Genomic DNA, 15,602 nt, shown 5'->3' on the forward strand with positions numbered 1-15,602 from the left:
TGGTTATACTGCACAAGTTTGCTGTTGTTAAATGTGGTCCACAATCAATCAATGAATTAATATGTTTGCTGTTTCCTGTGGAGGCACATGAGAAAAACAACATTTTCTTCACAAATTCAAGGTAACACGGCATGACTCACTGATTTATACATGGTCTTTTTGTGGGTGAAGTACTCCTTTACCTGAGATTTCTTGCAAGTGTTACACCCTCCATGTGTATGACTGTGTCTACCTTGTTTGTGCTTCCTCAGGTGCAGAGTTTCATGCGGGGCTGGCTCTGTCGAAGGAAGTGGAAGATCATTGTCCAGGACTACATCTGCTCTCCTCACGCTGAGAGCATGAGGAAGAGGAACCAGATCGTCTTCAACATGGTGGAGGCAGAGACAGAGTATGCTAACGCTTTGCAATACATGACCATAACAAACATTCCCAAGCTGTATTTCACAGTTATATAGTCAGTGCTCAATAGAATTTTTAGAAGACTTACTTTATCACGATATACAATAAATTAGATTAAACTGAATCACAGTCAGATTATCAGACCCCGATTGGAAGACAAAACTGGGTGTATGCAGTTTGTGAGCACAGCTTACACGCAGATTGTGGATGGTGGTTGCTTCACGTTTCACAAAATATTGACAAACTGCAGACCATTGCTTCAAACCCTGCAGGCCTTTCCCATTCTCATGCGTGAGTTGAGTTACTAGTGTGGCATTTATTTAAATAGGTATAGCTTGTTAAATTATCTCAAGTTGCAAATTGCAAAAGATATTTCTATCGCCAAAAATGTTAAGTGACAGTGAGTAACGTGTTTGTACAGTGATGGGCAAACAGGAACAGGAAGAGGCATTCATTATTCATTACTTTCAGCAACAGTAGAACAAATAAAAACATTCAGCAAATTTTATTATCCAACTAGGACAACATTATTAGTTGGCCTGCACTTATTACAAAACACAACTATTAAAAATATCAACAGTGTATTCATTGAACATATTGGCTTATATACTGTATGTGTTTTGAAGCTATATCGCAGTGTTAAGTCTAAACCCAGACATTATTAGGTGATACATTTGAGGGTTTTGTCATTGAGAGTTTGTCCATGTGTGTGTGACGACAGGTACGTCCACCAGCTCTACATCCTGGTCAACTGTTTCCTCAGACCTCTGAGGATGGCCGCCAGCTCCAAGAAACCCCCCATTAGCCATGATGATGTCAGCACCATCTTCCTCAACAGGTGTGTAGATGTTTTATCCATCTTCGCTTGTAACCATAGACTGTATAAAATAATAGTGATGATGACCCATTGGTTTCTGGACTCCTGTTTTGAAGCCTCAAGTCTGGCATCTTGGCCGTCACCATGTTTGATTTTCGGAGCCAGAAGTGACCTTAATGGACGAGATGAGGGAGGGGACTCTGGCTGTTTGAGTTAGAGTTTTGGCGTCTAGACTACGGCCTCATAGCTCCCAGCGGATATGTTTACATGAGATATTGGGCGTCATGATTAAATATTCCCCCCCTTAGCTGGAGCCTGCAGGTGGATGCTGGGGTGGAGGTGGGGCTGAAAGAGCAAGCAGCAGCACTGATGCAGGGCAGCATCGGCACAGACAATGCAGAGAAAGAGCTGGGAAGATTTTGCATCTTAAATAGACCGCCAAATTGGGAGGGTGTGTTTGTAGATGACATATTGAGAGTGACGCATGACCTGTGTGTATGAATCAGTGCAGCTTAAGCTGACTGCCTGAACTAGCTTGCAGGTGTCGCTCCATATATCACAAAAACTAGACATTTGAATCCTTAGAAGGTATTTTAGTGCAACCAAACACTGACATAGACTTTTAGATTAACAAAAAGTTATAATTTACTTTCATTAAATGAAAAGACATACAAAAATAGCTACGACTATGCCTACAATCTGTGAATCTGGGGTTACACAATCATTACGTTACCCAACCAGTGTTGTCACTGTGGTAGCAACTTGTCAGTGGTCACTTAAAGCAGCAGTGCCCTAATTATGCATGACTTTAAGTCTTAATAACATTTAAATGGATGAGCTGTATACAAATATACCCCCTGTACAGTAATCATGAATGTTGAAATTAACTATAGAGACCAAAATAGTTTTTTGAACCAGGCTGTAAACATATTTATTTCTGCTATAAAGTTGGGCAGGTTTAAGGGGATTGATTTGCTCAAGGTGCCAGCCCCAAGTGGTTGTTAGAGGAACTGCAGTTTTTGGCACTTCTGTGTTGGCTTTGTTTTGCTGCCCCAGAGGTTGCTGTACGCTTTTATCTGAATCACTGAAGTATTACCAATGCAGGAGGGACAAGCAGAGACAGATGCTGAGGAATTTAAACAAAAAACAAAATCATTTTGTCATTTTGTTTTCACACTACGTTTACACTGTGTCTACAGTGAGACCATCATGTTCCTACATGAGATTTTCCATCAAGGCTTGAAGGCGAGGATAGCCAACTGGCCAACTCTGGTGCTGGGTAAGCTGTTACTCACACAGCACGCACATACACACTGTGTGCAGCCATTCAGTGACGTCAAGGTCAGGTTTTCAGTGGTCCATTTTTGTCTCATTCAGACATCTGTCATGACGTCTTACTGCCCCTTCACACACACATACACACACAAGCTCATTTCCCTATCTCAGTCAGCAACAGGCACACTCATTGTCTTGACAGACAATGACCACCCAGACCAGAAGGCATCCCACAAATTCACCTCCTAAAACAGAAGCACCCTCGTCAGATAAGCATCACCTAGGAAACAGACTGCTGAAAGACACAGTAGCAAATTGCTTGTGACAAATTCAAAAAGAAAAGGGTCGACTGATTAAACAGCCTTATCTGACGCTCTGCCTCAGGCTGATGCTGAACGGAGATTTTCAATCAAATCTGTCTCTGAAGAATTTTCAGAAAAGATCGCTTCCCTTTTTGACATTGTTAAAAATGTTATTAAAACATTTAGTCTCCGATACAGGATGCTTTTAACTCGACACAGACTGTGTTCAAACGAATAACTGCATCCATCTGTGACTGAGAGAACGAAGGCTCTCTAAATCTGTGTTTGCCTTTTCTTGCAAATTTTGATTCTTTTATCCTCTTAAGTTGAGAAACAGAGAATCTAGTCATTTGTTTCTTTGCAGTGAATCATGAAATAACATCTATTTCATCCACTGCTGTTTCAGAGGGTCCCATAAATTATATTCATTCTTTAAGAAGACTCGACACTTTGATGATGCCTTTTAAACAAATTGCTTGCTGTTAAATAAAGATGAAACATGACTGATAAAGAAACTTGTGAAAGTATCAAAACAGTGTTAACTGGATTTGGTTTAAAGGAGTCAGTTTCACAGCAACTGAAAAGCTTACATTAGTTTTAAAATATCCTCCTAACATTACCTTTGCCACAGGCCTTCCACCTCTTGTAGTTTGCCTCACCATTATGGGGCTGACTTGAATGAATTTATACTAGTAAATGAAATTGTGTTTTCTTTATTTGACTGTTAATCCTCTACCTTGGCCTTCTGCCCTCACTGTGAGTGTAGGCGCACAGCTATGCTGTGAGCTAAGCACACTTAAAATAAAGGTTAATGACATCTGTTGACCTTTGAAGTTTTTAGTGGAAGTAACTGTCAAACTGTGAAAACACGATTAGACAATGAGAAACAATGAGAATTAGACCAGAGTGATTATTTATTTGTTTTTACCAGGAAGTCCCACTGAGATTGAAAAATCTCTTTCACAAGAGAGATCTGGCCGAAGTAGCAGCCAATCAAAACACATTTAAAATGCAACAAAAATCCACAATAAAACATCAGCTATTCAAACATAGTGGCCTCAAGAAAAACAAGCACATGTCTCTGTCACCACATTCTTTATGATGCCCTTAAATTCATCAGTGGACATAAATGTTTCTAATTTTCGATCGTTTTGAAGATTGTTCCATGTCGAAGGTGCAGAGTAGGAAAATGCAGTATTCCCTAGATCTGTTAAAACCTGGGGTACATTAAAAAGCTTGGACCACCTGGAGGAGTGTAGCTGGTAACTACCAGAGCTGACACACAGAAGGGTGCAGAGGTAGGCCAGAAGTTTGCTCAGTATTGCTTTATAGATAAAGATATAGTAGTGGTGTTGTCTGCAAGTGGTCAATGGCATCCAACCCACCAAATCATAAAGCATGTAGTGATGAGTAAGTGACTTTGCATTTGTAATAAGAGAAATGCATGGTACACTGAATCAAGGCTACATAAAACAGGTTGCATGCATATACAATATATCATTGTAATCAATCACAGACAGAAAAGTGGCCTCCCCAAAATTAAGCAATAGCTGCCAAACTAGTTATGCTGTCACAACTAAAACATCAACATTTAGTCCCCATAAGAAGCACAAAACAGTATTTAATCTAGAAACATACACAAAAAGTGCATGAGAGTAAAAGTAAGGAGAGTAAAATGCTTAAAGGGACACCTCAAAACCAAAAATGCAAATTTCCTCTTGTCTGTAGTGCTATCAATCAATCTATATTGTTCGATGTGATAGTGAGAGTGTTGGAGATATTGGTCAGAGAGTTGTCCGCCTTCTCTTCAATATGATGAAACTAAACGACATGTTTGTGGTGTCAAACAATTCATTAAAAAAAATTGCAATGTCCCTGTTTCAGAAATCATGACCTGGTTACTCAAAATAATCCACAGGCCTTGTTGTGAGCAGTTTCATGTAGGAACTCTTTTCTTTCTTCTGAACAACACCGCAGAAGGAAGCATGCATCTAGTCAGGAATGAGAGGCTTTTGTCCCTTGAGGAGTAACGTTAGGTGAGGTAGCAGTAGATGCGCACCTACTGCTGTGTGATGATAGGGTTGGCAGGTGTAGTTTAGAAGACAGAAAATAGCTCCATCATGAAACTGCTCACAACAAGGCCTGTGGATTATCTTGAGTAACTGGGTCATGATTTCTGGAAAGAGACATTTACTGAGTTGAACTTTTTTTTTTTTTTTTTTTTTTTTTTTTTTTTGGCGCACCACAAGTGCCATCGAGCAATCACAAATGAACAATCACAGAACAGCTATAATAAAAACACTACCAGCAGATAATGGCACAACAAGGGCATTTATGGAGTAGATAAAATATGTCTGTCAATATTTGCTTAGTCACAGATCTGACAAAACTGCAGAGCTGTGCCAGCAGTGGTTGCCATAGCAACAAAATGACTGAAACCAACTGCTAGTGGCAAATACTTGTTGACTGCATTCAGTCATGTGACTTACACACTATATATATAAATATGTATAAAGAGCCTATATATGTGTGTGTGTGTGTGTGTTTGTTTCTAGCTGACCTGTTTGACATCCTGCTGCCCATGCTGAACATCTATCAGGAGTTTGTGCGTAACCATCAGTACAGCCTGCAGGTTCTGGCCAACTGTAAGCAGAACAGAGACTTCGACAAGCTGCTGAAACAGTACGAGTCTAACGCTGCCTGTGAGGGAAGGATGCTTGAGACTTTCCTCACATACCCCATGTTCCAGGTAGATCATGGGCACTACATCAGCCATGTTTTCACAAACATATTTTAGCACAAATGCAAATGCCTTTGTCATTCATTCATCTTTTAATATCTTTTCTCCACATTGCTGTTCTTTGTTAAAAGATTCCTCGCTACATCATCACCTTGCATGAGTTATTGGCACACACGCCTCATGAGCACGTGGAGCGCAAGAGTCTTGAATTCGCCAAGTCCAAATTAGAAGAGTTGTCCAGGTATGTGTCTGATTGTCAGAATTATCAACTTTCCTGACCCTTGATATTGAACAATGAAGTAACTGGCGTATTTGTGTGTGGCCAGAGTAATGCACGACGAAGTGAGTGACACGGAGAACATCAGGAAGAACCTGGCCATAGAGAGGATGATAGTGGAGGGCTGTGACATCCTGTTGGACACCAGCCAGACCTTTGTCAGGCAGGGTAAGTCGTCATCAGGTCACAGCACTGCTCACCAGACAGCAGCGCTCTGGAGGTTTTCCTGACAGTAAGACCCTCTTGCCTGTCAGCCTGAGAGCAGAGAAATAATTCCTCGGTGATGCTCAGTCACTGAATCATGACATTAGCGTCTGTAACACTTTCTACAGCTGGAGATTTGTCTCTTTGTCACCTTCCCAACTGAAAATGCCATTCTACAAATTGGCTTCGGTGCTTCCCAAACACATCATTCTGATTAATAGTAACAACAAGCATAATTTAAAGCAGGAATATCTTCAAGCACTTCAAAACAGACATTTCTTGTACAATGTTGCATTTTCCTACATGAAACCGTCAGATAAAACCAAATCCCTCGTACCAACTGAAAAACCTCTAAGCACTTGTACTGTCTTCACCTACAGTGCACTTATAATAAATTGCTTTAGGCAAAAGAGCATGCAAAATTCATGTAATATAATATACAATTGTAAATATAAATCCACTACAAGTTCTGTTTTATGTTTTATTATTATCAAGTTCTCATTCTCTTACTGCGGAGATAAATAGATTGCCTCCAATGCCAAAGCCTTAGCCTGGAGTCATCAAGCCAGAACTAACAGCCTGCCTAGCCTGAAAAAAATAAATAATTCTTGATCACATTAACCTCAAATGTAGCACAAAAATGTTCTACTGTAAATGTTAGAGCCACATGTTCCGCCACACCACTAGGTGGCTTATGTCACTGGCTGAGGGAGGCCATGGTATTTAAGTTCATGCCTGTTAGCACAGGTGTTGCTGATGTTAGGAAGCAAACAGTTTTCAACTGTGCTCACATTACAATTCATAAGACTGTATTTATTGACACTTACTGGAAATTATATGAACATTGTGAGAAAAAAAGTACACGTCCAAACAATTCAGCCAATTAGCAACCAGTAGCAGCTAAAGTATAGTTCTAGTCACTACAGTAGATGTAGTTATCATCAGTTGCTTCCAGCAACAAGTAGCTGGAGAGACAGTCCAATAAAGGCACTAGTCCAAGACCTGCAAAAGGTTTATACTGTTGATGTGCTCTTGAGAAAGGCACCAAACTCAAACCCGTGCCAGTGTTTATTAGAAGATGCTAATTGCTACATTGAATGGAGAGCGGCTGTGACTCAGAGGTAGAGCGGGTCATCCACCAATTGGAAGATCAGTGGTTGATCTCCGGCTCCTTCAGTCCACATGTCGAAGTATCCTTGAGCAAGATACTGGCCCCAAATTGCTCCCGATGGCTGTTCCATCACTGTGTGAGTGTGTTAAAAACTGAGTAGCAGGTGGCACCTTGTATGGTAGCCTAGGCCACCAGTGTATGAATGTGTGTGTGAATGGGTGAATGTGACTCGTAGTGTAAAAAGCGCTGACTAGGAAGGTGCTATACAAGTGCAGGTCCATTACCACCATACCATGAACTGCCTTTCTACCTGAGCAGAAAAAGTGCTTTACAATTTGCCTTCCATTCACCCATTAACACACACATTCATCCTCCAAAGGTGGCAGAGCTGCCATGCCAGGCCTGTTCATTAGGAGCGTTTTGGTGCGCAGTGTCTTCTACAAGCAGAGAAAAGAAGCCGGAGATCAAACCACTACCCTTGCGATTAAATGATAACTGGCTCTACCTCTTAATTAACAGATGCCCCAAGTGTGCAAACTCTAATGAGCTACCATGTCTGATCTCTTGTTTTGTTGAGGTCACTTAACATGAAGGGCTCGCACCAGTTTTGACAGTGCAAGTCTTCTCTTGATCCAAGGTGCCTGTCTGTTTGTACTGCTACGAGCAGGGATACAGTTCATGCCACTGTTTTAATGATCTCCTTCTTCATAATTTCTCCTTACATCTCACAAAATACACATGTGCAGAAATAAGTAGTTCAGAAATGTTGCTTTTTACACACGTCTGTTTGTGCCACTGTGGATGCTTAACAAACGCAGCCCTCAGCTTAGTGTCAGCTTAATGAAATACAGTGTAATCCTGTGCCCCTCCTTGCTCCTCAGGCTCTCTGATCCAGCTGCCGTCGGTGGAGCGGGGGAAGCTGAGTAAGGTCCGGCTGGGCTCTCTCTCTCTAAAAAAGGAAGGGGAGCGGCAGTGCTTCCTCTTCACCAAACACTTTCTTGTCTGCACACGCAGCTCTGGAGGAAAACTGCACCTCCTCAAGGTGAGAGTACCTTAACCTCAGTACTTTAAGTAGATCTTTAAGTGGAAATTAAGTTTTTTATTGACTTTTAAGCCGAATTCCAGTAAAGTGTTGATGATATTTGGTGTGAAACTCTTGCAGCAAGGTGGAGTTTTATCCCTGATTGACTGCACACTCATAGAGGAACCAGATGCCAGCGACGATGAGTGTAAGTTTACCACATCCATGAAGTGGTGTGGCTGCTTTGGTACACACACACACACACACACACACACACACACACACACACACACACACAGCTCTTATTGGCCCATTTAGGCCCTTCACCACTCATGGAGGTTAATTAGGTGTCAGATGATAAGTGTCTAGAAATGACTTCCCTTTAAATATCAGATGCTTACCCCTTTAAATGTCAGGGTTTGATCTTTTGACATTGATGATCTTTGTCCAATTTTATTTTTTTCCCTGAGGATTTATTTTGTGAATAGGGAGATTGATGAAACACCTAAACACACACACGCACACACACACACACACACACACACACACTGCTGAGACAATCACATGCATGTGCACACTTCAACACACACCTTTACACTTAAGCCTCAGGGGTGTGTAGAATGGAGATAGCAGGTTCGCTTAATTAACCCTGTGTGTGTGTGTGTGTGTGTAAGCACATGCATTTTTACTACCATCATAACTGAGAGGACAGTAAAAAAGCTTCATCTTTTTCCTCTATCACACAGCTAAATCTGGCGGTCAGGTGTTTGGTCAGCTGGACTTTAAGCTGGTAGTGGAGCCAGCAGACACACCTTCGTTCACCGTGGTGTTACTGGCACCATCGCGGCAGGAGAAGGCGGCATGGACCAGTGATATTAGCCAGGTAATACACAAAGCCACACAAACACACACACACCCAGACAAACACAAAATAACAAGAACCTCCAAATAGCAAGAGCGTGTCTCCGCTGGGCATTGAGAAGGCTTAGTGATAAGTAAACACAGACACGGGTGCAGCTCCCCAGGGGCGAGTTCAGCTCACTGCCTCAGTGCTTCACAAACAGAGTAGCACCATACGAGCATGTCAGACTGGATTAATTCTTATAAAGAAATACATTGACAGCTTTAAATGGCTTCTTTTTCCCTCACTTTTTTATCAACCATACTTTTGAAGTATTTTGACAACAATTTTTAGCATTTATTATAATTTAATGGGAGTGTACAGATAAATAAATGAGTGCTGAAAAGATTATTTCAAAGTAAATCTATTGTATTTTATCTGCTTAAAATGTCCAGTGCAAGATTCAGGAGGATATATTGGCACAAGTGAAATCTAATATAATAATTGTTTTTTTTTTTTACATTGTATTATTGCCTGAAAAAAGACAGAAATCACCATTTAAACCTACATAGGGAGCAGGTCTTCATCTATAAGGTCCTTCTTCCTACAGTAGCCAAGAACAGATTAACCAAACACTGGCTCTAGATAGGCCCATTCACGTTTTCATGTCAGACACCGCAGTTAGCAGCCACTCCTCAACAATTTTTAACATTAAACTGCTTTATTCTGTGGGAAGAAGAATAAAAAAAGAACTTCAGGCACTTATGTGTGGAGCAGGAACAGATGCATTTGAATTGAGTCAAAAAGCCTTTATTTCAAAACATACCTGCTTATAACAAAACACTGACCGGTTTCAACCCTGAGGTCTTCGTCAGGGTGCAAAAGAGTGGGCAGGAGTCAAGCAAGTATTTTATAAGCTTGGTAAGGGGTGTCACCCCATCTTGATTAATAAGTGAGCACAGGTGGGTGATGGCAATGGATTACAATGAGAAGCCATTTTGAAAATGACACACCTCCACAAGTGTTTACAAAAACAAAACAAAACAAAAAAAATCCATGTACTAAAATGAAAAATTACCAACCAAATGTCAAAAATACACAATGTAACCATACAGAAAACATAAACTAAGGTGTAGTGTTTCTGTCCTATGATATTCAGTGATTAAAAAGATAATAATAATAATAATGATGATGACGATGATAATAATAACTAAGAAACAGTAATGATTAAAAAAAAATCTGAATAATATCAAGACATCAATCATGAACAATAGCAAGAGCAGATCACTTGTCATATAATGATATTTCTAAATTAAAGGAAGGGTGTATAACCAGTTTCCTAATTTAAACCAGGATATATCATTGCATCGAGTTTAAAAATCCAAAAAGTTTCTCTCTGAAGAAGTCTGCGTAAACAATCTCCACCTCTAATGGACATCTGTATTGATTCTAAGCCTTGTATTCTCAATAAGGAATCATTGCTATTATGTACCTCTCTGAAGTGTTTGGCCATGAGGTTGTCCTCATACTGTGTCCTAATCAGGTATTTATGTTCTGAAAGTCTATCTTTAAGGCGTCTTTTCTTCGAGAGCACCTGCGTTTTTTCTCGATAAAGATGGTCCTCAAGCACACTACTATTTCGTTCTTCAAAGTCTGCTTTATTCTGTGTTTTTACCAGGTTAAATCACCTAGTTCATTTCTTTTGAGAAGATGAGACCTCTGTGGATAATTTTGCCCCTGAATGTCTAGATCTTAGATTGTCAGAGAAAAAAGTTGAGCACACATTAGCATGTGGTGGGCAAGCCGCCTGTGTCTGATGTGCCAAACCGAATCGGAGAAACACTAATTTGTAAAGAGAAATTGCTTTATTCTGTGTTTTTACCAGTTTTAATCACCCGTTCCATTTGTTTCGGAGACTAAGGGCTCATTTATGCTCCCTTTACGTACGAAAATGTATACGTCCGTTTCAAATGATGTTACCGTCACTGCCCACATACTTCCATGCGCCCTTTACGTTGGCATGGATGTTAACCAATATATCCACAAGGAGGCAGCCCAGCATCAAAAGTTTATGACAACAACAAACTCAAAAACAAACATGGCGACTGTGGAGGAGATATTGATAATGTACCTCTTGCATAAAAGACAAAAACAGGCAGCGTTGTAGGAGGCGGTGGTCGGTAAGGCCGTTAAATACATCGCGACTGGAGGACGGAGAATTCTTTTCTCTACTACTGCCGATGAGAGAAATTGAATTGTTATTTCTTCCTCGTGTCTCACTAGAGCTACGTATCGGGTAGTGACGGCAACACTGCTCCCACGGTTCCCGGTGGTACTGCTCCGTTTGGCCCGTATCCGTAAACTTTGAAATGTGCAGAAATACGGACGAAATGAACGCGGAGCACGGACAGAAGGCTCCGTCCGTATCCGGATCCGTATTTAACGTTGAGCATAAATGGGCCTTATGAGTCCTCTGCACTGAAGGAATCCTAACTGGGAGTTCATGCGTGGCAAACAGGAGAAGTTACAGACTGTTGTAATCTGCAGTTCTCACCACTAGATGCCACTAAATCCTACACACTGCTCCTTTAAAATAAAAGTAATTAGCAAACATTCTCACTTTTCCCCACTCATACTGGCATTCTTTCACTTTATCTCTCTGTCTGTAGTGTATAGATAATATCCGCTGTAATGGCTTGATGACCAGTGTGTTTGAGGAGAACTCTAAAGTCACCGTGCCTCATATGATCAAGTAAGTATGAATGTGTGTGTGAAGAGGAGCACCCATCTCTTCATGCCAGTTTTGTAACAACATATGATAAAGCATACCTGGGTGAAAATGTTACAGTCGTGTTGATGTACAATAAATGGTTAGGCTGTATGTTTTATGCTTTTTTAAATGTTTATTTCTGCTCAAATGTGATTTTGGTATCCACTCGTATTTCTTTGGGATATATGGATATTTATTTTATTCATTTATCTCTTTTGTACTTGGCTGTTTTTTGCTCAGCTACTTCATAACCTTTTCCTTGCTAAAGCAGCCCAGCAGTCACCCATGCTCGGTTGTGTGTGTGTGTATGTGTGTACGTGTGTATCCATCAGATCCGATGTGCGTCTCCATAAAGATGATGTTGACATTTGCTTCAGCAAGACGCTCAACTCCTGCAAGGTCCCCCAGATCCGCTACGCCAGCGTGGAGCGGCTGCTGGAGAGGCTGACCGACCTGCGCTTCCTCTCCATAGACTTCCTCAACACCTTCCTGCACACGTACAGGATTTTCACCACGGCAACGGTGGTCATGGATAAACTGGCCGACATCTACAAGAAGCCCTTCTCCTCCATACCTATCAGGTCATACAATGCAAACACACGAATACGCACTCTCACACACAGAAAAGGTGTTGACTCAAACACAACTGCTTGGTTTTATGTGTCTGTATATATGAATGAATGAAAAATGCAGTGAGTCTTCTGAGTGTGATTTTTAGCTTCTCTCTTTTTGTTGAATTCTGATGTAGTCAGATGTAGGTCAGTGTTTTGGACTCTCTGTCGACAAGGTTGACTACATACTGGCTGAAATACATACCAGCCTGTGTGGAGGCCAACAGAACAGATGCTTCAACATGGTTTCTGGCACCGCTATAGGAATATACTGTGTCAGATGAGGAGTTTCTCTCTCTGCTTTATTCATGCTCTCTTCTCTTATTAGGTCTCTGGCTGCATCATGTTTGTGTGTTTATATTTCTTCCTCAACTTTACTTAATTTAGCTTTTCAACTGGAAAAGCTTTGTCTTTTCCTCCGCCCCAGGGCAGGTTTGTAAGTAAAGCCTAACTCAGCGTGGCCTGTGGCTGCCTTCACTGGAAGAGAACAGGGAGGACTCATCCAGAGACTAGAGGTGTGCAGGAAGGGCAGTGGGGTTGTCAGGGCAAGTCCCTGCTCTTAAGGTCTTTACTTGCTTCATTTTTCCCCTAACGCCATTCGAGTTGGGCACATGAGCAACTCAGATATCCTTTTAGTCAAACCTTCCACTATTTAACTCTTTTACTCTCCTCCATCCACCAGAGAGTCAGTACAATAGAAAGTTTTAAAGGAACATGATTTATTGTTTTTGAAGGTGCTTTTTAGCCATGTTGACTCTCTGCTGGTCAGTTGGCTCAGCTCTTTAGTCCAGACTGAAATATTTCAACAACTGTTGGATGGATTACCATAAAAATGTGTACAGACATTCATGGTCCCCAGAGGATGAATTCTCATGACTATGATGATCCTTTGACTTTTCATCTAGTGCTGTCATCAGGTCCATATCTTTGATTTGGCCAATACGTTGGTTAGTGACCATTTACCAGGGAAGGGTATGGGATGGGAAGCAGTTGAGAGAGGCCACTTCTGATGTCCTACCCTCTCCTGCCAACCCAAATCTCTGGCTTGGAGATGATCCTGCTTGTCCATTGTGCTCTGTGCCAGCATCACTTAAGCATATCCTGGTAGGATGCAAGACCAGCCTTACACAGGGATGATACACCTGGTAGCACAACCAGGAACTTAAGTGCTTGGCAGCTGAGCTTGAGACCAAGGGGTTAACCACCAACATCATGCCTCTCAAACCCCAGCATAAGTTCCACCGGTCTGCATCGTTTGTCTGGGAGGGAGAAAAACAAGTAACAAGCCTCTTGCCTTCTGATTCAAGCCTGCTACATGGAGCCAGGGACTGTGAAATGCATGCTGACTTGGGCCAGCGCCTCACTGTTCCACCCAAGATAGCAGCAACCAACTTATGACCAGACCTAGTTGTCTGGTTGAAGTCCTAACTGTCGACTGGGAGTATGCCATGGAGGAGGCGTTTGAATGCAAGGGATTGTGCTATGCTGATCTCATAACTGAAGCGGTGACTAGAGACTGGAAAGCTGAGGTGCGACCAATCGAGGTGGGCTGTAGAGGCTTTGTAGCTACATCCACCACTAGGCTCCTCAAGGAACTTGAGATTAATAGGCAGGCCCAGAGGAAAGTGGTCGAGGATCTGGCCAATACAGCTAAGAGGTGCAGTCACTGGCTATGACTGAGGAGAGAGGATCCCGTCTGGGCCCCTAGGTGACCACGGAGGAGCCAACCCTCTGATACACACCCAGGCCTGGTCAGCCTGTGGTAGGCCTGCCTCAGCGGAAGGTGTCTTGTGATAAAGGCCGAAACTCCTGATGATGTTGAGGTGCACAACTGATGATGTGATGACACTTCTTTGCTGTGGTCATGTCTGCTGCCCAGCAGAAAATATCTGCTGTCAGGTAGCCGTTTGTTTGCTTGTTTACTATCTGTTTATGAAAACACCATACCTGCTACACAGGAACATGTTAGCATACTGACATTAGCATTTAGCTGAAAGCACTGCTGTAAGTGCAGCCTCAGGGCCACTAGCACGGCTGTAGTCTCTTAGCCTTATTTTAACCTTGTGTATTTACATTTAATGGCTCTCTTAGAATTTTGAATATTATATCTTGCATTTGTTAATTTTTCCAAGTCTTTGAGTGAGCATTAATCATTTAATTTAATGTGTAATTGTTTGAATCCTCTGGCTGCTTTGTGTGTTGGCTGTCCTCTGCACCAGCTGGAATATGAGAGCTGCTTCAGTTAGACGCATTACTAACAGACACATTCACTGTGAAGATGTGCTTGTCATAATTATGAGAATAAGCAAAAAAACATGATTTAAATTGTATTTCTTGAATTACCTTTGTTTAAAAATGTATTATCTTATTCACATATGTATAAAATGTCCCTAAATGATCTCTTCAAACTTGCTGCCTCACTGAATTATTTGAACAGTGCATGGTTATTATAGGACTTGTGGTTTCAAGTCAGTCCATGGATCTTGTATTTGGGGGTCGGGTTGCGTAACTAATTGGTAATATGCGTGGATCTTGAAAATCAGACCCGTGCAGAACTCTGCTGAGATTTTCACTCCTTTGTAAATGAGTAGGTTGAACTTTGGGAGGCACTTCAGTTGGAGGATCCCAGGAAATTCCCAAATTCCCCCTTTTCTTGGCTCACATACCTCTTACTTTTTTTATTCCTTAATCAAAGAGGTACCCCCATTTAATTTTTGCCCCTTTAGAGTCTCCGTTAGAGACTCCCTGCGTACCACTGTTAGGGACACACACATGTTCTCATAAATGCATAAACACAGAGGTACACACACTTTAACACAGCTCTCTCTGTGCAACCGTTTTACACTGGATTTTCCACCCATGCATGTGTTGATATTCGGGAAATGAACCCTCACATGCTGCCTCCTCTCCTCCTCAAACACACCTTTCCTCTTCCAAGAGATTCATCTATCATCCTTCCATCATCTTCCCTCAAGCCATCTTCTATCTTCTGTCTCCTCTTCTGCATTTTCATGTCTCAATCCAACCATCACCCTCATCCATTTAACCATTTTTCTGTGTCATCCATCCCCCTATCTCTTCATGTCCCCACTAACTACAGGGTGCGGTATCACTCATTTGATCGTCTGTCCATCTCATCCATCTGTCCCGACTACAGTCTGAAGATCAAGAAGATAGCCATGGATCAGCCCAAGTAACCGATTCTTCTCTCTCTCTGTCCTCTTTCTTGCTGTC

At 41.7% G+C, this 15,602-nt stretch overlaps 1 protein-coding gene across 4 annotated transcripts in view; it reads left to right on the forward strand.

Annotated features, from left to right (window-relative positions):
* The window catches only part of rasgrf2b (Ras protein-specific guanine nucleotide-releasing factor 2b), a 75,090-nt gene that overhangs the window by 36,535 nt on the left and 22,953 nt on the right, over nucleotides 1-15,602 (forward strand). For 2 of the 4 annotated variants that reach the window (XM_078170617.1, XM_033620090.2), the window contains exons 5-16: nucleotides 252-388; nucleotides 1,121-1,237; nucleotides 2,416-2,495; nucleotides 5,349-5,542; nucleotides 5,665-5,774; nucleotides 5,860-5,978; nucleotides 8,007-8,167; nucleotides 8,288-8,354; nucleotides 8,893-9,029; nucleotides 11,657-11,739; nucleotides 12,090-12,338; nucleotides 15,469-15,561. In XM_078170617.1, the coding sequence (XP_078026743.1) occupies nucleotides 252-388; nucleotides 1,121-1,237; nucleotides 2,416-2,495; nucleotides 5,349-5,542; nucleotides 5,665-5,774; nucleotides 5,860-5,978; nucleotides 8,007-8,167; nucleotides 8,288-8,354; nucleotides 8,893-9,029; nucleotides 11,657-11,739; nucleotides 12,090-12,338; nucleotides 15,469-15,561 (1,547 nt within the window). The remainder of the gene's footprint in view (nucleotides 1-251; nucleotides 389-1,120; nucleotides 1,238-2,415; nucleotides 2,496-5,348; nucleotides 5,543-5,664; nucleotides 5,775-5,859; nucleotides 5,979-8,006; nucleotides 8,168-8,287; nucleotides 8,355-8,892; nucleotides 9,030-11,656; nucleotides 11,740-12,089; nucleotides 12,339-15,468; nucleotides 15,562-15,602) is intronic. The other 2 variants (XM_033620087.2, XM_033620088.2) reach the window with 1 other exon arrangement.

This window comes from Epinephelus lanceolatus, chromosome 9 (assembly GCF_041903045.1).
Source record: "Epinephelus lanceolatus isolate andai-2023 chromosome 9, ASM4190304v1, whole genome shotgun sequence".
In the NCBI taxonomy this organism is placed as follows: domain Eukaryota; kingdom Metazoa; phylum Chordata; class Actinopteri; order Perciformes; family Serranidae; genus Epinephelus; species Epinephelus lanceolatus.